This window comes from Amblyomma mixtum, chromosome 3 (genome assembly GCF_055824585.1).
Source record: "Amblyomma mixtum isolate Tamu chromosome 3, ASM5582458v1, whole genome shotgun sequence".
NCBI classification, from domain to species: domain Eukaryota; kingdom Metazoa; phylum Arthropoda; class Arachnida; order Ixodida; family Ixodidae; genus Amblyomma; species Amblyomma mixtum.
This window is the reverse complement of record NC_143014.1, coordinates 51340653-51365672: the sequence shown is the minus strand read 5'-3', so window position 1 is coordinate 51365672 and position 25020 is coordinate 51340653. Positions and strand designations below refer to the sequence as shown.

Sequence of the window (25020 nt, the reverse complement as noted above, 5' to 3'; positions counted from 1 at the left end):
CATTTCACCACAGCTTTCAACTGGCACACAATTGTCTACAGGCATTGTAGGCAGTGAAAGCACAAGTAAAAATTCAGTAAACAAATGTCAACCACCCAGTATGTAAACCACTGATTTGCCTTGCAAGTAAGAGTGCTAACATCTGTAAGGCTTGGCGTGCTAGGAATTTCCAACACTTCAATTACAACAAATAATTGCACTGTGACGGGAAGAATGCCACCAGCACAAATCCTAAAAGGGCAAGCAAATGGAAATGTCACGCTGAATATCGAAATCAATACACTCACCTGAATCAATAGAGGAAAGAAGACCAGCATCCTCACGTATCTTGTTCATTTCTAATTCCTGCCTTTCTCGTTCTCTTGACTCGTCAGCAGTCTCCAGAAGGATCAATGCCATTAACTGCCCATTATGCTAAGCAGAAAGAACACACAATCAGTGGAAAGAAAAGCACAAAGTCAAACCAACTACAAAAGCATATAATGATACCTTCACTCCTTGCTCTTGCAAAGAACTGCCATCTTGGATCACCCTGCCACCAGAAATTAGTTTAACCTTGGATGGGTCAACTCCACACACGGCAGCCACTATTTCTCGCAGCTTCTGGCCAGTTTCTTGCAGCACAATTTCAATAAGTTCGTATTCTTTTCGAGGTTGCTGAAACATAATTCAAACTTAGTTGTTACAGGGATGCAACAGGAAAAGTGCAGCTTAAAAAAGCAACAGCAACAGTGTCCTAACATCTTTGGTTGCAATGAACTCTGGCTCACTTGGAGAAAGGAGTGTTCTGAGAACAAAAAGGAACAGAGCCTGGTTTTAACAACCTGTGCTCCAAATGAATGCAATGACTTTGCGGACAAGTAAGTAAAAGAAGTGCTTGGTGTGCAGGGTTTAAGGCCGTGACGCTGCGCGTGAACAGAGGAAGCCATAGTTACGGGCTCCGGATTAATTTCGGTCACCAGAGGTTCTTTAACCTGCACCGACATTGCACGGCACACACATGGGCGTCCGGAAGGTGGAAGGGGGGGGGGGGGGGGGGGGAAGGGGGGGGGGGGCCGTTGCCCGCCCCCTGGAATTACGGATATTATTTATGCACTAGCAATAAACAACTACACAGCTTAATTAGCACGCTTAGGTGATATTGTTATCAGATTTTGCTTATTGAGTTCAATTCTTTGTTCAATAATAAATTCTAATGTTTATTCTCGAAGCCTAGCACTAATTTGCTGCTTCTAATTTTTGTTTCATGAGCGCAGTTTAGACCATAAATAGTTCTTTTGGTGCTAACCAACTCCTCCACACCCGGCCATCGGGTGCGCCCCCCTGGAAAAAGTTCTGCGGACGCCCTTGGGCACACACACGTCTTTACATTTCGGAATACGGCCGTCGCGGCCGGGAGCGCCATTGCCATCAAGCCATCGCGGCGGGTAAACAAAACAAAACAGCTGATAACACAGCACTGCGACATTCGTGTATTTGATAGCTATGGCTTGCTTTTATCTTGGCCTTGCGAGACCAAGGATATCCTTACAGTTACTTTGCACAAATGACAATGCTGTACTGGTAAATGAGAGCATCAACGTGAGCAGCAACGGTTCATAACAAAGGCTTTAGGTTAACTTAGCTCACTTACCTGCCGTTGATTTACAACTCTCACTCTCAAGGTAGCAATTCCAGTACTTTGGTATTTCTTGTTTGCTGCCAATTTTGCCACAGCATGAGTTCTCAAGTGCCTGAGAACACCTAGCACAACTGCTGGATCCAAACGCAATTCGGCTGCATACCGTAGTACCAGGTCCTGAAACAACATAGGCAAAGGTTTTCTTAGAAAGCGAGACTTGAAAGCAGTAAGAGCGAGGTTTTTCTGTAAATAAGCACGAAAAAAATTTGCAACAAAGGAGTTGTGACCACTTACATCAGGTATTGTACCTTCCTGATCGTTCACAGTAAAAGGAGGTAGCCAGAGCTTGACACTTTCGTCGTTGAGCTTTTTACGAACGCGGGCGATGAGCTGCTCATCCATGGTCGCTGTAACGAAGACCCAACCACGCTAACCGATTCGCAGCTCACGCTGATGACAACAGGCTCTCAGAGCCCGAGTGTGCATTGTTTTGCAACAAAGCCCGCGGCCCCTACATATCCTGCTGAAGCGAAACGAATATGGCGCACAGCCGAGCAGCTTGCTCAGCACAGCTTGGCCAGTGGAGGCACTGGCTTGGCTACGGCTACCACGAGAAACGCCCACTAAACTGCGTTTCGGTTTCGGTTTTTTGTTCGGACCAAGTGAAGCGTACGTAGTCTTCATTCACTAAACTGCATCTACAGAGGCTAGAAGGTTTTCAACCTTCTAGCCTCTGTACTACATCAGTCAGCCTGCTTCAAGAGCTGGAATGACAACAAACGACGTATGAGCAATTGTTTTTTTTTTGTGCCTCACGTGACCTAAACATCAACAAGTCAACAGTCGTTTGGTTGATGAAAACAAAACCGAAAGTCGTCGTAGGGGAATAACATGCGGCGATCCATGTATTCTAAAGTCTTGGAATAAGAAAACACGCAGATAAAATTAGGTGCCTATACTACTTTAAAATAACCAGTTGCTGGGTTATAGTTTGGTTTCTTAATAAAGGTAAAGTCTCACAGCGCGAACGAAGCGCGCACACGTAGACAATGGACAGGACGGGCGCTGTACCTGAGAACTTGTACCTGTACATGAGAATATACGTTTGGCATGTCCTATGGATGGCTTTATAACTAAAAAGAAAGCACTTACATCCGCAGGTATGCGTCCATGCTTAATACAAAAGCCGATGAACACTGCGCGGCAGGCAGCAAGGGCAATGTAGCACATATTGCTTCAGGCGCATTCGCGTGAAGCGGCGGCGACGCGTGCTCCGTGCAGCAGCGCGTCGTCGCGTCGTCTGCTCTACGGAGCCGACGACGCGGCTGTGACGCGGTCAACGCGGTCGTGATTTTAGGGTCTCCGCGGAGGAAGCTGGCGCACGAGCGGCACCATGTACCCTGGCTCTGGCCAGTGTTGTCTCCCCTGTATTTGAGCAACAAAATGGGTACCAAAGGGAACTGTAATTCAGCCGGTTGATGAGATTAAGAAATCTGCAGATATAGGGTGGCTGCAGCTGGCACACAGGGCCATTTGTTGATGAGGCGGTCTGTCCTGCCTAATGATGAGCAGTCCCAACCAAGGTATCATGCTACAAGTGTCTTATGGCTTATGTGAGTGCCTTGGCATTATGTAAAGTCTTGGAACAATGATGGAATATGTGCAAGACAGGGGCTTCATTTCTGCTCGAGGGACCAAATATCTACTCTTGACAATCTGGTCCTTTAGTACATTACGCAATCCAACAGTTACCGAAAACAAGGACGTTTATTACTTTTTTGAAATTTGTTGTTACTTGGAAATTATAATTTTATGGTTTGGTTTATTAGGGTTTAACATCTCAAAGCGACTCCAGCTACGAGGGGCGCCGGAACCCTTCACTACGGCGTCCCTCGTAGCTGGAGTCCTGGACCACCTGGGGTTCTTTAACGTGCACCGACACAGCACAGTACACGGGCCTCTAGAATTTCACCTCCATCAAAATTCAGCCGCCGCAGCCGGGATCGAACCCGCGTCTTTCGGGTCAGCAGCCTACAGCCGTAACCACTAAGCCACCGCGGTCTAAAGATGATAAGATAGCAGGAGAAAAAACGCCATGCTGCTGGTAGGATCTGAACCCACAACCCCCCAAACTGGCAACGGCTGTGCAATCTTCTGCTTTCAGGGGTATTTACGTGTAGTATTTATATAAATACCGACGGTTACATTACACATTAATACCCCCAAGAGCAGAAGATTGGACAGCCGTCGCTCAGTTGGTAGAGCATCGAACATGAAATTCGGAGACTGTGGGTTCAGATCCCACTGGCAGCACGTGGCTGCTTTTTCTTCTGTTTCCTTATAGGTTATCTCTAAGCCATAAAATAATGACACTTTACTTCAAAGTAATCAACAGCACAAATTGAAAAAAGAAAAAGCCATATGCTCCTTGGTTTCAGTGACCGTTGGCTTCCATCATGAGTCATAATGAGCACCTCTTTTCCTTTCCCCATGTCTGGTCCTCGCAAGGTAGCCGCCCCACTCCGAAACATGGCTCCTTACTTGGACAGAACAAGTTATGTAGGGCAGCGAGGTCTGTCCATCCCTACAATGAACATTTAACTGTCAACTCGCCTCATGCAACAGAAGGCCTATAGCAGAACCGAAAACTGGGCGAGTTGGTGAACGTTGAACATTATGTACAGCGCAAAAAACGAAGCCTTTATAAGCACGAGTATTTCCGAACAAAATTTCAGTTGATAGTCAGTGCTTGTTTGTTTGCGTGTTTCTTCCCCTGTCTTAGTTTTTCGCGCAGTACATAATGTAGAAGACCTATCTTAGATTGTGTCACCCCTTCACAAATAGTTAATACGCTCAGTTGTTGGCAAGACAAGTAATGCTGAATGGCAGCCATGGTGGAATCCATAAAAGGCTATAGCTGACACTGCAAGCACCTGTCTGTTCACTACTTACTCTCAGAAGGCAATATTTATGCTAACTAATCAAGGAGACTGTCACACTGATGAAAAATTGTTATTCAAATTAACTATAACCAAAACTGCCTGTTTCCCAGGGGCAGTAGTTAAAAAAAAAATGGTACACTGAAGTGCTTATGTAGCATAGCGCATAAAGCGATGCTACATAAATTGCAGCACCACCACACCACCACAAGTCAAGCCAAGACCATAAATTTATTCAAATTAAAATGCCCGATACAAAAACCCACAGAACATTGTGCTTAGCAAAAAAAAAAGCATAAAAGACCAAGACAGTGGCACTCACAACGCACAAGAAAAATAGAAACCAAAAGGTACCAAAATTACAATTGCCCTCAAACAATTTCCTGACTCTACATAAATGTAAGGGAAAAACAAAACAAAAACACCAGTACAACGCAAACCCTGAACAAGCAAGAAATTCAATGCTGAAAAATCAACCGGCATCAGTCAAGACTGAGAACTAGAAAACAAATGAAATTGGTCCAAATGACAAAGCGCAAACTTTCTTAGCAACTTCATCAAAACTGGCGAAAGCCACATTTTACTGTCGAAGCACAGAGATGCCTATTTCCTAGGCTGCTGAATAATATTGGGTTTGGAGCAGCCAGCCCTGTACTCGTGCGATGGCTGTGGCTTGTTGTGGTAAGCCTGCACTGCCTCTGTTGGAAAGTCAGCATCACCCTGGAAATGCCCAACACAGATGACAATGAATATGGCAGCAAACATTTTTTTGAACAAAAGAATAATATAGGCTTCAGGCCAATAATTGCTCCCCACTGACTGAACACTTGCACACCAATATACTTCACAGTTATTCACAATGGGCACACCCATTCCAATAAGGGAGGGAGAAAGCAGAACAGCAGCAGGAAGGGGAGGCAGAACAAATCTGTCTGTGACTCCAGAGCTTAGTTTCAAGCTTTAACTTCCAACTGCAGGTGTGCTGACGAGTGTGTTACGAGTGTTCTTATGAGAAAAGAATAGTTAATGCAATTACTAGTGTGAGCATAAGCAATTTGTTAGCATTATTAAAAAAATCAAAGAAAGGCTGCATCACATTTTTGCTACGCCATCAATATGTTATGTAGTCTCACGTGAACTGCTCACTTATCAAATGACTGCTTCCAATTGAGGAAATAGGGAAAAAAAGTGTTGCGTTATACTTGACTCAGCACCTAAGGTTTTGTACAACCTCATTTATAAGCTGTAAAACAAACTGGTGTCAATACTAGAAATGTCTTCAAGCATCATTCTCTAAATATCTAAACGATCACAATGCAGTTAAAACGCATTCACAAAGTACCATACTCCAAAAATAACTATTCACATTTAAGAAAGGATGTTCCTATATATGCATCAGCACTACATCAAGGTGTGGAATGGCCTTACCAATAGGTGTCACATTGCTACAGCATCACACTGGGGAAGAGGGTCGTCAGAGAAAGTTTTTGTTATTGAAGTCACAATTATGAAATCTTCAGGGAACTTATTATTGTGTGCAGGTTCCAGATATCGCCTTTAACTTCATGTAAAATAAGTTCTTGTGCACCTATATATTGTGTTATGGAAGTTCACTGTTCAGAGCTTTGAAGAAATTTTAAGGCAGGAAACTTGCAAAAATGTACTCCACTGGTTTATATCGACATCAAGGAATGCAATAAGGGTAAAATTATCATCCTGCCTATCATATAATTGGGTTAGAGGATTTTGAAGTTGACACTTCAAAAACGGGAAGAAATGTTTTTATTCCGATTTCTGAAGTGGCAAATCAAAACTCTCTAACTCATGTTCTACAGTAGGCAGGATGATAATTTTGCCCTTACTGCACTGCTTGATGTCGTGCAAAAACCAACGGCATGCACTTTCACAAGTTCCGCAGAGTGAAATACCTTAAAGGGATACAGCATTAAATTTCAGGTGCTCCAATTTTTTACTGGAATGAAAGCCGGCGTTCCTAAGTCGACTGAAATCGCATCGTTTTTTGCACGAAGCCAGCGGAAACCACATTTTTTCCTCATTCTTTCCTTGAACTGGTGCACCAGACGACAGCGCCACCAACTACTGCTCCTTGGAAGCTGTGACGCCATGAGTCTCCCTGCCTCCGTGCCCAGCCACTTCGCCGTAACGGTGGGCACCTGCAGCAGCTGCCGTGGACGCTATGCGCCATGTAGGGGATGTGCTGCGAGTGCCGCCGCTTATGTCCGGAGTCCTCAGAGCTCGAATCTGATCCACGCGGCTGCCACACCAGCGATGTGGGGGTGCCAAAGTATTAATCCGCTAAAGGTTGTAACAATAGTGCGGCGGAAGAAGGGACGCATGCATCATATGTCATGCCTTCCCAAAAAAGTGCTAAGCTCTGAAGACTGGATCCACATGGAGCAGCTAGCCTTCGCGACAAACCTTCTAGGTCCGAATTTTTATTGCGGCAATTTAATCGACAGCGACTAAGATATAAATCTTTCTCTGTTCAGAGTCCCCATCACTGAAACGACAGTGCCTCAAACCTGACGCTTTTCCATAGATAATGTCACATATACTTGTGAGGGAGACGTTCTTGGAGACCTACAGCCAGGCAAGAGGAAGCGGTTGTTGTTGTTGTCCTCGATATAGCAATAATGGCAGTCTAAAAGTGATAGCGCAAGCGCTACATCGTTGTCTTCCAGGTCAGCTGTTCACCACCTCACAATACTAGGTGGCAATATTCCCTAGGAAGCGCAAGACCGAAAGCATGACAGCCGCGTTATAGCGAAAAGGGAGCCTAAACTACATGAGAATTACAGGCTACTTATAAAGAGTGTGGAGTTTACTGCAAAAAAAATGTGCACTCTGAAGCACATGTTAGTGCACATAATTATGGAGGATATGAAGGCCAAAAATGCAGCAGCATTTGTTACATGTGTATTTTCATTGTCATGAGAGAGTTCAGAAGTATTTTCACTCATGCCAGTTTTTTTGCTGATTCAAACAACCTCCCACGGAAAATCATCTCGAATGTGACGCGGAACAGAAACACACATTATAAACACACTCATCTCTTTATTCCGAATTTGCAGTATGGGCAGAAAAATAAATTGTGCAATATTGTGCATATTGTGCAATAGTGTTTTCATGCGAGGATACGCAAATATAAGAAAAACTAAGCGGAGCCCCCCTTCGCTCATGCCCGAGACCACCAGAAAGTAACAAGGCTGACAATTTACTAACGAGGCCAATGCCACGAGAATTCTGCGTGGGAGTTGCATGCGCCAGTCTGGCAGCGTAGTAACAGCTCTCCAGCCCCAAAAACCGGGTGCTGCATACTTTTTCGCTGTGCTGATGCAATTAAGTTGGCTGCTTTTATATGTCGAGCACTCACTCTGCTGTTCGCGCTGCTTACATGATTTACAAGTCCTATTTCAAATATCCCCCCAGCTTTATTCGGGCGCCTCGGCTGCTCTTTGTGTGGCTGAAGCAACGAATGAAGGCGATGCCATGATTTACCTTCGGCAAAGAAAAAGTTTTAATGCCTAATTCAAGAAAAACGTGTCTCGGTCATATCAAATTGGATTATAATATGCACAGCTACCAATGTGGGGCGCATGCCTGGGCGAATGTCATCCTTCAGGCTAATTTTGCTTGATGAGGTGGCGGGGTTGCAGCCATATCTCTAGTACATGGTCATTTTGATATCTGAATGATATAACCGTTGCTACCACTCTGACTGCCAATTTCTTGGCTGTAACTGTCAATCGGCTTCATGTTTCCACGCTGCTCTCTGTTTCATGTTTCCATGCTGCCGACTCTGAACTTCCACGCACGACAGCTGAACCGATGCCAACACTGTGCCACAGGAGCAGGCCGCCGTGAGACATGTGACGTCATGCACGCCTCATGCCTAGGCGGGCGGGAACTGGCGCGCGCGCACAAAACCTACCGGGCAAAAATACATGAAATAAAGACTGAAGCTTCAGACAATCGCACCTTCTGAATCCAATTTCAGAGATTTGACAGAAAGCCACAATTTAATGCAGTATCCCTTTAAATGTTCCCTACAAAAAACTTAGTGCACAAGAACTTGTTTTACATGAAATTAAATGCCATATTAGGAACCACCAAACAAAAATACTGGTTCCTTGAAGATTTCAGAACTGTGGCTTCATTAATGCAAAGTTTTTGTTAAGACCCTCTTCTTCCCAAGAATTTAAGGAGTTAACACAATTTTGGCACTGATAAACCGGGCACCTATCTAGTTTGCTATATGTGACAGATAGGCAATACCTGAAATGACTAAATCAGATACTGAATAAATATAGGCTGATGCTATAGAGCTGCAATGACCACTTAAGCAACCTTACCCTTCTTGACAGGGCCAAAAGTAGGAAATCATGAATATAATTTGAGAATAAGGATGACCCAGGAAAAAAAAGTGGAGGTACCACAAAATTTGGCAGAGTCAGTTCAACCAAAACTGGCAGATTAACGTAAAAAAGACATAACTTTGCTAATAAAAGACGATGCAGCTGCCAAACAAAAATGCTCGTGCAACACAGGTAAAATGAAAGCTACATGACATGAGAAGCTCTGGCACGCCAAAAAAGTGTGCCATCACCAGACAGTGGTGCCTTCGAACCAAAGGAAAGTGAGGCTCAGTCATAGGCAGCGCACAGGGAATGAAGCTGGCAGTGCTTTACCAAGTCACCGATGAGAACGCATTGGGTTGCACGGAGCACGCTGCCACGTGTTTTTTTCTTGTCATATACATGAATCTCAGAGGTCCCCTCCTATCAACATACCAAGAACACTGCCTCTGAACACAAGTTTCATACATACCCTGGCCAATACTCCCGAAATCACAAGTTGTGGCTTGGGTGGGCTGTAAATACAGCAGAATGTGCAAATCAGTAAAACTTGCAAAAATTAAACTTGCTTACTCATGAAACTGCTCACGCATGTACAAGCACAGCACAGCATCAACATAAATTAACAAGTATGCAAGAGAAATAGTCGGGCAACTAATGTCTCACCAACATAGTTCAGAGCACAAGTTAGCAGAGCCTGCTCTTTGTAGCAGAGCATTACACGACTGGTGCTGCAGTGTCATAGTTAAGCAGAGCATCGAAGAAATGAGGTCAGTGGCAATAGAACGACAGGACAATAGCTCATTACAAGTTTCATTCTGTTGAAAACACTCATTTATATATACCCATGAAACATCATTGGCACTCGCATGGAAGCTTTGGCCAACAAAACAAACTGTACTGAGCACTGAGAAATGCCACTTTATGGCTGAATAATGACTCCAATATGACACATGCCATCCTTCTTGACCACAGACCTCCCGCATGTTTGCAAACAAGGTGGTGGTGCAGTCGCTCGCGGTAGACATGAGGCCAGGGAGCGGACATGACAAGGAGGTCTTGAGTTTTATACTGCGTTGCATGTCCTACTTTAAGTCAAAGTATTTTAATCAGGCAACAACGTTTGCCTAGGGGCATTGGCGTGCACACAGGGGGGGGGGGGGGGGTCACCCCCCCCCAATCATCTAAGGGGGGCGCAAAGAGGCTACTTTCACTAAAAATGGAGCTTAAGCACTAAAAAATGTTTTATTCCCCCCACCCGCAGAAATGCACTAGTCCTCTGTACCAAGTGAAGGAAGCGTTTCGTTTATGGTTAAATTATGGGGGCTTAACGTGCCAAAGCGACTCAGGCTATGAGGGGCCCTGTAGTGAAGGGCTCCGGAAATTTTGACCACCTCGGGTCCTTTAACATACACTGACACCGCACAGTACATGAGCCTCTAGAATTTCACCTCCATCCAAATTCCACCGTTGCGGCCGGAATCAAACCCGCGTCTTTTGGGTCAGCATCCGAGCGCCACAACTACTGTGCCACTGCAGTGGCCAAGTGAAGGAAGCAGTGAAACACATCACACATGCCCTGATTATGAACTACTGATTCCCAACTAAGGGCACAGGTTGCACAACATAACAGTGGCATTTACAAACATGTAACCTACTGTATGACACCAAATGGATAACCTGATGAAATCTACTACAGAGCTGCATCACAAAAGACACCTTATTGAAGACGTCCTTTGTCACATCACAGCAGGAAAAACAAATTTTTTTTAAAGTAATTTTCAAAACAGCATCGCTGGGCAAAGTATCTGTAAAGGTGTACTTACACAGCAGCAGGGCTGCATGTTTTTACTACATGGCACAGTCAGCAAACAGTGGTTCACAAGCAGCAGTGTTACTATGTAAAATTTGGCTATTAGGAAGCCATTATGGCCATTTTAAGACGCTCAACTTGCCTTGCACAGACTTGCTCAACAGCCTCTTCTCCTTCCTCTCTCTTAAGCTCCGGAGCTTTTTCATGAGCACTTGCTGGTTTGTGCTGCGTGATTCGCATGCCACCAGCCTTCACTGCAAACACAGACAAAAAAAAAGAAACTAAAGACACGAACGTGGTGGTAAAACACTTTTCTATAGCTTTAGACTCCACGCTATTCGTATTATCAGTCATGGCATGCTGATCCTAATGATAATGATGAGGTAGGAGAACCAATGACAAAAGAATAAAAAAAGGACTGGCCACCAGTAGCACAGATCATTATATCACTCTGGCCCTGATCTATGAGGGTTCATTAAAAGGTAACCTTAAAATTCAACCACGTCGTAGTGTTCTAGTCTAGATGTGTTATTTCTCCCCTACATGTTGTGTAGTGCATTGGGGTTCATTAACATGAGTGAAAGAATGGCTCCACAAGATAATTTCAATGGTCATGCCTTTGGAAGTGTGTACCAGAGAGGTGCATCTTGCGGCAGCTTTTTTTTTGACAAGATAGGCTGAACAACCAGTTCATATTGGTTGAAGAACGAAGGTAGAACCCGAGGACACTTGTCTATCTCCTGAGCTGATTTAGGAGTGGCACAAAAACTAGAAAAGTGGAGCTTCGACCCCGGCTGACAACATGCTCCAACTACACTGGACGTTATTGAGGCTGTGGAAGCCAGGATCCAAGACAACCAACAGTAAACTATCGATGAGGTTGAGCAAGGGCTTAGGATTAGTTATGACACAGTGCATTAAACAAACTGGGATTATTTAAACCAATGCAAAGTTTCCGCTAGGTAGGTACCAAAACAAGTTACTTTCAAGTGAAGCAATGCCACATAGACACGTGTGAGGCACTGTTATGCCTTTTTAAAGCAAAAGAAAATGGCTCCCTACAGCATATTGTTATACGAGGTTTATGCTGGACGTATTATTTAAAACCAGAGACTAAACAAACAAGCAGTGTGCGGCAGCATCCATCTTTTCGATCTACACCATTGGCTGGAAAATTTATACTGACACTCTTCTTCGACGGTAGACAGCCAACAACAGAGCATTACATGCCCATCACCGTGAACAGTACTTTGTACAATGACCTGCTCAGTGACCACCCGAAACCTGCAATCATGTGAAAACTTGGCGGATTATAGAGTTATGGTGTGTTGGTTCAGCAAAGTAACACACCCCACAAACACAGCTGATGCAATTCTAGAGATTGTCGTAAGTCTACTTTTTGAGTGTCTTTCGAACCGGTGCAATCACTCAGCTAGCTAATTGAGGTAGCTAATTCTAATAATTCACCTCATTTCTAATTTTAAGCTAATTTTTTTCTTTCAGGGTAAAGGCAGTGGTGATGCACCTGCATTGAAGACAGCAGGTACCGGGTTCAAAAGTGGTAAAATACTTTTCGGCCTAGCTCTGCATTTTTTTCAAATGAAAAGTAATTCAGAGTACTTTCCGACTGCTGCTTGTAGCTCACAGCATATGAATTCTGCAGTTCTGGATCATCATAGCCCTGATCTAGCTAAAAGCATTTGAACTTAGCAGCTGCCATGAACAAACTGATAATGCGCATTATTCCAATACATCATGATATGCATGCGTGCGCAAATGTGCCAAAAATATACAGAGGATTTGCTGCAAGCAAAATGCCTTATTTAGTTTAGGTCATACCAAAGTACACTTTCCAGGTTTGAAGTTCCATTCAGAGGGCAAAAATAAGTTATTTGCCACAAATGAGAAACCCACAGTGTATATGGCCGCAGCAAGTTTGGCTGAAAGAAAATTAGTTTGCATAAAAATTTGTTTTCAAGACAAAAAGCTGCATTAACAGAAAAGGCGTCCCTCCGACACAACTAAACTGTGGCCACGAAAGAAACCAGCTCTGTCCATCGATAACATACTTCAAACGCTGCATCTGGTCAAATTCATAAAATAAATATAGTCTGCTTTTTAAAGAATCAAGCTTTATTTTTGCCAGGTAGCTGCATTTTGGTGAAATGCAATTTGGTCCTACTGTAATGAATAGCACCCAGCGACACAGGCTGGGACACTATTTTTCAATATTTTCCCTGTTCCAACTTACTCTCTGTAATGAATTGTTGCTACTCATCCTACTCCTCACTGCAGTGGGAACTTCACCTCCTCAGAACAGTGAAAAACTTTAGGAAACTGTTCCTAGTACGCAGCAATCCTTGACGGCGTCAAAACAAAGATCACGCAAAAATGCAAAGCGCGCACAGATAAGTTCAAGGTTTCAGCGTTTTCAGCTGACAGGTTGAAAAGCAACCAGGATTCCAAATGCACGTAATGTAGGCTCGTCGGGATATCGAGGCAGTGTCAACAGCTGACGAGCAATTTCAAGGCCATCGAAGTTTAAGCGATATGGCAACATGCCGGTGCAAAACTGGTCCACCACGTGGGCAAGCGAGAGTTCTCCGAGGCCATCTGCCATCAGAACAGGTTATGCTGAAACACGCGGAATAGAACGAGACGTTCGACAGTGCCAGAGGCGTGGTGGAGGATAAGTGGCAACGAAATGTTTACGCACAAGTGTCGCGCCAAGATGTATCTATGCAGCGTTGTCCAGCTGACCAACAGAGCGGCCTCACTAAACTCCAATACCGCCGTGCCCGACTGTTCACGGTATCATGAAGACAACAAAAAAATACAATCGCCATCACAGCACATGCGCGAACTCTGCTGCACCGCAATACGAGCTAAAGAGTGGTGCATAGAGAATGACGTTTCATTTATGAAATAATGATCGACAGTCACAACAAAAGCTGAAAGCACTCAGAATCAGCAATTTGCGCAGCCTGCAAGTACAGGGGGACTGAGTGCACACTGCGCTACTACGTGTCGAACACTGTGACCATATGCACGCGAACAAGAAACCTGCTGGCAAATTTGTTACCTGCAGGCGGATGGCCACCCTTCAGCTCGGTAGTCTCTTCGACAGCAGACATATCTTTCACTTTGCTGACAGATGACAATATAACTAATTTAAGCGCTCCGTATTTCCTTGCAGTGACAGCGAACAGTACCCTCCGCAAACAAACCTACCCTTTATCTGTTTCGCTAATGCATTATGGGTACAGGCTAGGCGGGCCGGCGGGCGCGTAAACAAGTTAGTTACTTGTTTGTTTTTTAACGTTTCTCTGAACTTTACCTTTATGTGTTATAAACAAATAGAAATTTTATTTTATTTTGACACCACGCAAACGACAGCCTTAGAAAACTGAACAAGTATGACATGCTAAAAAGATTCGTAAATAGAATGCAGCGTCCTCTACAAGTATCACACTTTGAGGCAGAAAGAAGCGGACTTTGAAGACCAGCCAATACAATCCACGCCGCTGGTCACGCTGAACGTTGGTTGGGCCTCTATGGTTGGGATAGTTGGGCTTGCACTCCTCTGCTCTTTACTCGTCTAAGTTCAGGTCGCGTGCGTAATGTACCCATGCGTAGTAGGCGAGTGAAGCACTGTAACTTCTCAGTTTCTCCTCTTAAGCGATCACGCAGTGAAACTGCTTGACCTCGTAGTTTTGATCTTGTGGACAGACCTGTGGTGGAGAAACGCCTGCGCAGGCATAAAAAATCCCCATGTTGGCTACGAGCAGGACCTTCCTGAGCAAGACTTTCAAGCCTCAACGACTGTCAGTACGCTGGGCCGCCTATGAAGGGGATGGGAAGACTACAGTGTCTGTTCTCAACCAGGAGAGGGGTGACATGCTACTCGTGAACTCGTATTCAACGGCTGGATTCCGCCTGAACAACGGTTTGTTTGTTGTTGGCCCGGTCGCTCTTTTTCCAAGAAGTGTTCTGCAATGGAGGGTTCGGTCTTCGTTGGACATCACCGAAGAGTCGTTGTCATTGTTCACACTGCTTGAACCAAAGCTGGATGTTTTGGTTATAGGTCTTGGAGACGCCAGTGTTCGTTTAGACATGGAGGTGATACGGTACCTTAGAAGCAAGAAAATCAGCATCGAAATGCATCCTACGCCAACAGCATGCACAACATTCAACTTTCTGAATGTGGAAGACAGAAATGTAGCTGCTGCAATGATACCACCTACGCGCCTAGTAGCTGGCGACGAATTTTACTTACAAGCAGGGAAAGAACGGAGAGCCCTTTTGGCAGCTGAGTAGAAAGTAGTCAGATATGCAATGCTTAGACCTCTAATGTCTATTTTATTCGTTTGATTTTGATGACCTACGCTGTACATTCAGATGCAGAACTAAATAAACTTTCAGTTCATCTGCTGCACCATATTTTGCCTTCTCATGCTCTTTCTCACTCTTTTGTTATTTATATTTTTAGCAGTCTCTGCTAGCTTGCAGCACTCTGAGTCACTGATGCCTTCAAATTTTTATTTTGTATGTCTGCTTTTAACTGTTGTACACTTGGTATCAGCCACAAAACTGATAGTGGTGGCATTTGAGTAGCTGCTGCATTTGTTTCTGGTTTTACATTTCCTGTGTTTTTCATACTCATGGCTGTTTGATGTTGATTATGATTCCAGCTCGAATTTTTGTTGATACAGTTTCCTGCACACATAGCGAATGAACGCTTTTTCCTGTTGCAGACGGAGTTGGAGCTTTGTGGGGACAGTAGCACCTGCAAAAGCAAAACTTGCCTCCCAGTAATTGCAGCACTGTGGTTAGAGAAACTAGCTCAATTTCTGAGGAGCAAACTTCACATTTGGAGAATGATTTAGGGTTTCTAAAACCACTCGAAAACCCTGGTTACCTTGGATTACTATGAAAGGTTTTCAAAATCCTTTAAACGTAAGAGTACCAACATCCCTTGTACACTTTAAAAATCTGGGAGTAAATGGTGCATTTTTTCGAATTGCTATTGTTTGAAAAGCGTACGAAAACTGTACAGCCGCCCACAGACTTAACACGAATGACTGAAAGCGTGGCCCGGACTGCCGTCAGCGCCACGAAGCGATAGTCATTGGTCCGAGACAACGCTCTCGGTATGTTTGCGGTGGCTGATGATAGCTGGTGCCCAGCTCGCTTTTACTGCTTTTCCCCTTGTGCCTGATCGCCGCGTGGACAGCGCGCTCGTCACGGGGGCGTTTCAGAGCTTCTTGCTCGCCGATTCGGCCTCCACGGCCCCAGCAACGCTCTGTAGTTTTCTTATCGTGGCAGCCAGGAACTGCCCGCTAAGATGCCGCGGTTTGCACCTTCTATCGTCAGACACCGCAAACATTCCGAGAGCATTATCTCGCACCCAATGACTATCACTTCATGGCGCTGATGGCAGTCCAGGCCACGCATTCCGTCATTCGTGTTAAGTCTGTGGGCGGCTGTACATGTCAGCATGGAGTGCGGGCACATGTGAGCAATCGGATAGTACTGTAAAGAAGGAAGAGCCAACAGCCATTCATTGTATGGTCCAGCTGAATCCTTTTGGTACACTACTGCTGCTGAGCACACGCAACTTACCTGATCACTAGAGAAAGCATAGGTCCCTAACTGTGCCTGCTCTGCGCACCGGTAAAATATATTTAAATTGTTGTGGTGCATAGCTTGCATCCTTAAGCTCTGGCTTTGGCTCTGCCAATTACTTCTTAAATGGAGTGCTGTTATCGTGCAGCCTTTGTCAGACCAGGTGTCCAGTGTCATCACCGTTCTTGCTCTGTCAAGTCTTGTGTGTTGGAAGGTAGAGCGGGAAGACTTTACGACAGGAAAGGCAGAGAAGGTAGCGACGCTTCACTGCTTGCCACTGCTCTGTTTCACTCCTTCAGCCCGGACGGGACAGAGGCCACTTTACATGTGCGCTGTTAGGTGATGGGTACTGGTTGTGCATGCTCTACAGCTGTACAGCTTTGGTTTGACACGCTGAGATGGCCAGAATTTGTTGCGCCTCAGAATCAAGCATAATAACATAAATATTCTAAGTGGGCGTAGTCAGGCTGATGATGATGATGATTCTTTAATGCTAAAACTCCTTTGGCTTTTTGGCTTGGAGTTCGAACTAGAGTTTTCTTTTTAATACAATTTATTCCCATATTTTTTTAATGTTTTCTTGTTTGCTTTCTTTTTATCCTGTTGGTGGCCACACCCTAGAATGTATTGAGCTGCACTTTTCGTTTTATTGTCGCAATTCCCCCCCCACATTGTCCGTTTACAGACTTGACAGGTACACATCTGTCTCTCAAGCACAACAGTACACAGTTTGGTGACTTGTGTTAACACGTCAGAAAGGCTGCTTGATGCACGCATGGAAGAGCTTCATTCGTCACTTGTGCTCCATGAGGCATGATCCAGAAGTAACATGCTTTTGTGGGTACTGACGCCATGTTCCTGCTCTGTTATTTTGATATTCTTTTTTGTAACTATAGCAGGAGTGCCATGTTGATTGACGCATCACTGCCAATAGAAGTTTGCTTAGTATGGCTTTGATTAGTATGCATTTGTTGTTACGTCAGTGTAGCTAATGCCTTATGCATGTTTTTTTTTCTTTGCATTTTATTTGCTCATTTCATCTGGGGAGGTGGCTGAGAAAAAAAAATGCTCCTCTATACCTAGTCATACAAGGCGAAAGCGGCCGATATACGCGGGGTGGTCAGATGTCGCTTGCTGAAGATGTTGCAAGGTCCTCTGCGTAACGTTCCGGGATGGCCCAGCTTCTCTTGGATCCATGGCGAAGCGCACACTGCCTGGGAAAGCGGTGCACTTCTCTTTAAAGCGCAGCTAAGCGCATGACAGGTCACGCCATCTGACAGCGGGAGAGCACATGCACGGCAGCTCCAGCTGCGGGGTCTGAGAGAGCGCGCGTGCCGGCGGCGGAACCACCGCGGCGAGTGACATGCTAGTCACATGGTCGAGACAGCGCAGCTTCAGAGCAGTGTAAGGTTGCTGAAGGTCAAAGCGACATAGTCGCCGAAACTCGCGGAACCTGGCGTAGTAAAGCTTTCACTTTAAGATATACGTGCATACACGTGGCGTGATGTGTGTACTCACCATCACCACATTTGCCATCAGTGCTGCATTCAAGTGTCAGGTTCTGAGTGTTAAAAGTATTGAGGACTTGCTTTATATAGATGCAAGCTGTGCTGCATGTATTTTCTGAGCAAGTTAAAGAACTGCAAATAGAAAATTTTGTAGTTGAGATATTTGTGTGTTCCGATTTTCATGTATACACAGGTACAGTCCAGAAAGTGTTACAATGAGCATGCATATGAACATCCCTTATGTTAATTTAATGGCTGTGTGGGCAGATGACTCAATAGCGCCCTACCCTACCTCACAGTATATAAGCATGAGAGATGCTGGGTCTCTGCAAAGAGTACTAACATCAGATACTGGATCCCTCTTGGTTTGGTCCAAGATGCCGGTGCATCTGTGACATGCTAGAGGCTTGGGAGCCCATCTCATCACAAGCTGCATTTTTCTGAGCATCTGGCAACATCACGACATGCTCAGTGCCTGTTTCAACTGAAATGAATTGGTGATGCTCTTATTATTCGCATGTCAGAGTAGTTGAGATCGCCAGCTTGCTTGATAATACATTAGCTACTCATTACAGCAAGAAGTTTCATGTCAGTAGTATTCTAAGTTATGAGAGCCAAGTCCTTGCTGCAGTGATGCTTTTGGAAAAGGGAAAGGACAGGCAGCTGTACGAGTTGGCGATGGCTCTTACAGGGGAGCTGCCAGAAATCTTTGTTCTGGGGCTATTATTTACTCTGACCCTTGGCAGAGGGGTAGGGTGATGAAGGGGCTGTAATGTTTGTTTGGGGTGGACCAAATTGTGGGTGAACCACAGCCTGATTAGCCACTCCCTGGGTGTGCCTCTATTACGGTTTATTCTTTAGCATCAGCAAAAAAAAAAAAAAAGTGACACTGACCACTCTGTTTTCAGAACCATTCTGTTGCCCTTCTCTTTCTCTGCCTGGTTGCTTTACTCATTACTAGAAGGTGAACATCTACAGAAAATGATGTCACATGCTAATGGAATGAACCGGATGGGAAACCTGAATGCTATATATATATTCAAGCTGGTCTTGTGTCAACTAAACTAAAAACAAATTTTCTGAGCATGAAACCACAACATTCTTTATATCAACTATTATGTACATATAAGTGGCACTAACATCGTGCAAGCATTTATTATAGAAGCATGAAGCAGAAGGACAGATTTTCTACACTAGTAGTGCAGGCTTAGATGGTGAGGAACACTATACTGTCACAACAGGATTGTGCAAACGTACATGATGCCAATTGGTCCAGTGTACTAACACATAGTTTACATTGTTCATAGCTGCTGAATGCTTTGCTCTGAATACAGATCAGGTTTAGACAACAAACTGTATTGTTTAATCTGTAGGATTCTCACTTTACAAAACATGTTCGAATGAGTAATAAAGGAGGTCACACTTTTAGAACCACATAAATACAACAAGAGGGTAACTGTTGTCCAACGTGAAATAGCTCATAGAACAACACATTTTAAGGTTTTTACGAAATGCACAAATGTGTGAAATAAGTTAAATGATCAAACATTAAGTACAATGCATATTATCACAGGGCAAACTTATGTAGTAATTTTCTCAACTCTCTGCAAATGAATGCAACTCATCACTACCTCATAAATGGGTTGTATAATGCCACTGCAGACATTGGTACCAAGGTTTATGCATACGAAAGTAGGGATGATGCTTTCACTTGGCAGGCAAGAAATGCAAAACATAATATATAACCACTTAAATGGGTATATAGCAGAAAGTTTTTCACTGAAGAAAAATGAATTGTGACAAAGCACACGCATACACATAAAGACGGTGCTATATAACCTAAATAAATTATACGGTCGCAACAACATTCGTGCATGACACAACAGAGCACACACACACACACAAAAAAAAAACGACTAATGCTTATTAACTGAAACTGGTCAAGAAGTGAAGGAGCAAGGGCAAAATATTAAAGGACACCAAAACTGGACCACAGCATGCACTTAAAAGCACTGAGTGCGCTGTATAACCACAACATGCAGCATAAACTTTTCTTAGTAGACAACAAATACAATATGTTATAATACTGAAGTGTCACAACAGCAAAAGTAAGAATAGCCATAAGGCAAGGACTGTGAGCACGCAAGTCAAGTGCATGGAAAAATCGGCGCAAAATTTACGTACATTGCCCTCCAAGTTCAGCTGACATATTTGCAAGACCAAATTCTTTCACATTGAAGCCGTGGTGTCAGTACTAGTTTATTACAAAACATTTTCTGAAACCTTTCAGACTTCCATAATTATGCAAGCTATTACATACTATGAATTTTTTTTTTTCTTGGATAGGTCTGTATGAATTCCGTACTTTGATTCTTTGCTTCCGTTGTTGAAGTCTGAACAAAGATGACACTTCTCTAGGTTACAAACAAGCCATGAGGATATGCCAGAAATAATCATCCCAGAAAAAATAAGAAATGACTATAAAAAAATGACAGAACTGAAAGGTTTCCTTTAGTAAACAAAGAGAAATTATTAATAATCATCCTTTGGAGGCTGCATTTTAACAGAAGTTTAGATGCTTCAACTGACTAAATCATGTGGAAAGACTTGTCCTGAGGTTGATGGTGCCAATGAGAGCACAAAAATAAGCCTTGATGCTTGTCACTTCCACATAATGGTGGCACTGTCTCAGATGTGAGAAATCACAATTCATAACCCTGCCTCTATTTGGAAAATATATGTAAACAACATGCCTGTTTATATGCCAACAATTGACTTGATCCTTTGCCACCAACCTGTGTATTTTATTTACGTTAGATTCCCAAACCTCAGATGTTTTTAAACATCTTGACTGGGTATACATATTTCACACGGTATGCCTCAATCTAGCATGCCACCTAACACCATATTGAATAATCTTAATCTTCAATTTTCACTCCAAGGCTATCATCATGTGTAAGAATTTTCTTCCCGAAAGGACAACTGTGTGTATGCTAAATGGAGTATTTTCTTCCATGCTTCAATACCCCTCGTTCAGCCCTTGTTGTGACAGCTGGTTTCACGATGGGCTGAAGCCACTACATTATTACAGCAACAACTTTATATTATCGCACAATATGTTTAAAGATTTTGCATCCTAATGAGTGCAAATGGTTACAGAAAAAAATGAAAAGATGCACCAAAATTTCACACTGGCAATTGGAAGCAATGAGTGTGATGACTGAATGCTTGTTGAGAAGGGCCGAGACAATGACATCTTTAACTGTTAAAACACAGTTAGGCAGCTGCAGATGTTTTAAATTTCTCTAAGAAAGCTTCAGTATCACCATGTGAGATGCTGTGAAGCTGGCATACAAAACTAACTGTACAAGACAACAAAACAGCTGATATATGCAAGCTCAGTACCAAAAGGTTAAAATAGTGCTGCAGAAAAAGTTAACAGAACAGTGCCATGTCATTTTTGCAGCATCCAATGTTGTGGTGGCATTCAATGCAGGTTAAGACTTATCCACCAAGTCAGCAATATAAACAACAGCTGCCACAGTAATTCGCAGATTATCAACTCCACACTAATAGCTCAACTTAGTATATGCAAGAGCAACCATTTGATAAAATTTTCAGGCCTCTCAATACTGATAATTTTGATGGTTTGGAAATATATTTTTATTAATTTTTTATGCATATGAAAATCAACCATGATGCTAATAGACATGATGCTGATTAAATGAAGAATTTCAGTTAGAGACGTATGATAAATGTAATAAATATTTTCTTGTACTGAAGCTTAAAGAATACATTCACTAGCAACACCTAGGTGCATAATAAAACAGGAATGGTGAATACAAAACAACATCTTGTGGATACTAATCAGATCTCTCAACCATGAGTAGACCATGAAGTTTTAATGAGACGTAACAGCAGAATGGGAACACAGGGCTTATAGAATGAAATGTGACCATAGAATTTGTTGATTTTTGCCTTGCATGTATTTACAGCTCATTTTGGAACTTGTGCAAGACTGAACGAATGCCACAAGTAAAATGGTTACAGAAAATCAATATGCAAATATGAAACAAATGATTTATGGAAGCTCAAATCTTAGCACATATGCTTACAGCTACTTGCAGCCACGAACACACATGACATTTGATGAGGTACAGTAAGAACAAATAGCACGTAGAACAGTGCAAGTACACTGCTTTTGACAGACATAAATATCAACAGGCTCGGAACACGAATAACAAGCTAAGCTGCTCCGAGTCAATTGGACCAGAATGCTGATGCCAATGTCTGAATGCGGTCAGACCTGATGTTTTCGCATTGGACCTGGACACACCTTTGTTGAAATGATAGGAACCAAACAACAGACTATGACTGCCCCACCGAGGCTTGAACATGCCACTATGTTGTATGCTTAACAACAGCCATGCCACACAGCCCCCGAAATTTAAGTTGCTCAAACTGGTCTCCAGAACATGAAATCAACAGTTTATCAGTCATGAATATCTGGAAATCAGATTCCAAAAATCGTGCAGATGCACTGTTTGGCCAATTGCATTTCTTTTCAAGTGTTCTTCCTTTTTCCAAACAGGTGCACTCTTTGCAGTAGTAATTTAAAGCACTGACCCATGTCCATAATGCTGTAACCCATGTTCTCAGCAAGATAATATTCAATTAATTTTTGGGGTGGGTTAGTTTGATGGAAACATTGGGGGAAAGTCCAATGACTACAGTCTATGGAATGTCAGCTGTTTACCTTGCACATTCCGTGACCAAGAGTATGCACAATGCCACCACATGTCAGGACAACAAACAGGACTTGTGATGCGCACCTTACAAACTCCCACCAGTGGTGCAGCATTCTGCAAAGAACACTAACACCTGAACTACTTTTTCATCTTGTCAGTGCGTTAACTTGCGCTCCAAGTCAAAGCTATAAGCAGGGTACATATGTGCACACAGCCTGTGACCGGATCTAAGAGTGCACAGTCGAGTGGTGTGGCTTGGGGCGGTGCACAGGCCTCGGCGGGGGCAGGGGTTGGAGTGGGGTGAGGGGTATCGCTGGCCAGGCAGTTGGCCCATCACGAGACCACAGGGCACTCGCTGGGCGGAACGCAGCGATCTCTATGCCAGACAAGGCCCGGCTTGCACTGGCATCCTGGCTGACACTTTCGTCGGCAGGGCCGCTGCAGATGGTAGTTCTTGCAGGTCCGCCGACATGGAGGACCGCATGGCGTGTAGTCCGAGCCTCTGGGGCAATGCATTCCTGCGTATGGTGGAAGCAATTTCTATAGTGACAGCCCATCATTCCTTTTGGAGTTGACAGTATGGCACTCACATTTCCAAGGTGTAATTCTTTTTCTGCAGTGAGTCAGCAAGACAGAAGCAAAGCATTTTAAATGTATTCTGAACTGGCTCTGTGCTCTGATATGTCTAATTATAGACACCTATGATCCGTTGCAATATCATTCATACAGGTGCGAGCAATTTGAAAATCACAATAGGAAGGAACCATCAGTAGCGGTGACAGATGCACTGCAACTTTTATTCATGACGAGTGGGGAAGGAAGATTTAGGGTGTTTGTGCAAGGGGCCGTGAGCTGCAAGTCCTTTGTAGTTTTACCTTTCCCTCTCAACTGCCATCCAGATGGCGATAGATTTCCTGCTGCTTCACCAATACACATGACGAGTTCAAATGGCGAGACCAACCAGTACACGCTGGAGGTGTTACTAGGGCCAGCGGCACCCGGTGTGGTGTCCCGGCGTGCCACTCCTATTCCATCACACCTCACGCCCTGCTTCAATGTGGAACTGGCACTGTACGCATGACAGATAATTCATTAAAACATCCAATGGAAAACCTGTACCGCATGTCTTGGTGAACACTTAAAAAATTCCTAAAAATAGGGAGTTCGAAATATAGAAAATCTTTACACAAACAAACTCTTAGCCGCGGTGAACATCAGTTATAGTAACATTCATCCTATACAGTAGCATAAATTAACAAACTTTTTAATTAACAGTCTAGTCATTAATGCTTATAGGGAGTTCAAAGTCACAGACAAGACGATGCCAGGCCGGGACGTCAAATGAAAAAAAAAAAAGTCATTCTTAAATGCTCAGCAGCGCCACGAAATTCTGCGCTCTTTTCCACACAAAATGCGAAACTGAGCACATGAGGCACATAGGAAGCGTGACGCGAACGCATGTCAGCTGGTGATGTGTTGCTGTGTCTAAGGTGCCAAATTCGAACTGCATGTGCTGTTGTACCACGTCATGAAGATTCTTTTGCATCAGCACTGAGTGAAAGGAAATTGCCAATTGTGTGGTTGCTATTTTTGAGAACAACAGAGGAAAAGAAAGTGCATACCACGGTACGATGGAGCAGATAGTTAGAACCGGGTGCCATAGGCAATATGCAACACGTCATCAGCTGACGTTACAGTTGCATTGGGCTTCCTGTGCACCTCAACCAGTTTCGGTTCGGGGCGGGGAAAAAAACAGTCGGATTTCCTGATCTGCAGAAGTTTACAATCCTTTTTCTTTGTTTTAAAAACTGATGTTTATTTATTCATTTATTTATTTCATAATACTGCAGGCCAATAGATTGGCCCATGCAGGAGGGGCTATACAAGGCATTGAAAATGACAAATACTAAGAAAATACATGGGGTTACAAACAATGAGCAGAATAATGAAATACAACGCTCATTCACTCGAGAAAATGTTTCTCAAGAGCTTTACTAAAATTTGAGGACTGCAAAATGGCCTCGGGAAGAGAGTTCCAGTCGAAAACAGTCCGTGGAAAAAAACTGCTTGAATGAGTCAGTCTTTGCAAAAATGGGTTCCAGCAAATGAATTCGTGAATGGTGTGTTCGGCGCGACAATTGTTTGAGAATTACAGGGCGGGGTATGTAATATGACATTATCCCGTCCATGGTTTCGAACTTCCCATTGGCGCTAACCATCAGACTGCACTAATTACAAAGCTAGTTAAGATCAGCTTCATAGTAACTGATGTTCTCCATAGCTGACAGCTTGTTCCTGTAAAAATTTTATTTCTATTTCAAACTCCCCACTTTCAGGAATTTTTTAAAGTGTTTGCTTTAGCCACCGGTATATATTTACATGTTTTTATC

General features: G+C 43.6%; 4 protein-coding genes across 8 annotated transcripts in view; 1 reads left to right on the top strand and 3 right to left on the bottom strand.

The window, feature by feature from the left end:
- The window catches only part of LOC149350177 (NEDD8 ultimate buster 1-like), a 28010-nt gene extending 25822 nt beyond the window's left edge, over positions 1–2188 (bottom strand). For 2 of the 3 annotated variants that reach the window (XM_089579145.1, XM_089579147.1), the window contains exons 1-4: positions 1916–2188; positions 1634–1798; positions 490–657; positions 288–414 (exon numbers count right to left, since the gene is read on the bottom strand). In XM_089579145.1, the coding sequence (XP_089435271.1) occupies positions 288–414; positions 490–657; positions 1634–1798; positions 1916–2023 (568 nt within the window). In that variant the 5' untranslated portion in view covers positions 2024–2188. Of the gene's footprint in view, positions 1–287; positions 415–489; positions 658–770; positions 1021–1633; positions 1799–1915 lie in introns of those variants that run through there. The other variant, XM_089579146.1, reaches the window with a different exon arrangement.
- Positions 2189–4772: 2584 nt separating this feature from the next.
- LOC149350176 (death-associated protein 1) lies at positions 4773–14013 on the bottom strand. Of its 2 annotated transcripts, XM_089579144.1 has the most exons (5): positions 13832–13988; positions 12589–12689; positions 10892–11003; positions 9409–9451; positions 4773–5280 (listed from the first exon to the last, which is right to left on the bottom strand). In XM_089579144.1, the coding sequence occupies exons 2-5, from the start codon at positions 12617–12619 to the stop codon at positions 5164–5166; spliced, it is 303 nt and encodes a 100-aa protein (XP_089435270.1). In that variant the 5' UTR covers positions 12620–12689; positions 13832–13988; the 3' UTR covers positions 4773–5163. The 2 variants fall into 2 exon arrangements, with proteins under 2 accessions (XP_089435270.1, XP_089435269.1); XM_089579143.1 differs by lacking the exon at positions 12589–12689 and having other exon boundaries at positions 13832–14013.
- A 258-nt stretch (positions 14014–14271) lies between these two features.
- On the top strand, positions 14272–15189 carry LOC149350175 (NADH dehydrogenase [ubiquinone] 1 alpha subcomplex assembly factor 3). The gene has a single exon (XM_089576850.1). It carries the CDS (start codon positions 14521–14523, stop codon positions 15064–15066), a length of 546 nt encoding a protein of 181 aa, XP_089432976.1. The 5' UTR covers positions 14272–14520; the 3' UTR covers positions 15067–15189.
- A 3779-nt stretch (positions 15190–18968) lies between these two features.
- The window catches only part of cv-2 (crosveinless 2-secreting protein), a 209255-nt gene continuing 203203 nt past the window's right edge, over positions 18969–25020 (bottom strand). For both annotated transcript variants that reach the window (XM_089579141.1, XM_089579142.1), the window contains one exon: positions 18969–23148. In XM_089579141.1, the coding sequence (XP_089435267.1) occupies positions 22964–23148 (185 nt within the window). In that variant the 3' untranslated portion in view covers positions 18969–22963. The remainder of the gene's footprint in view (positions 23149–25020) is intronic.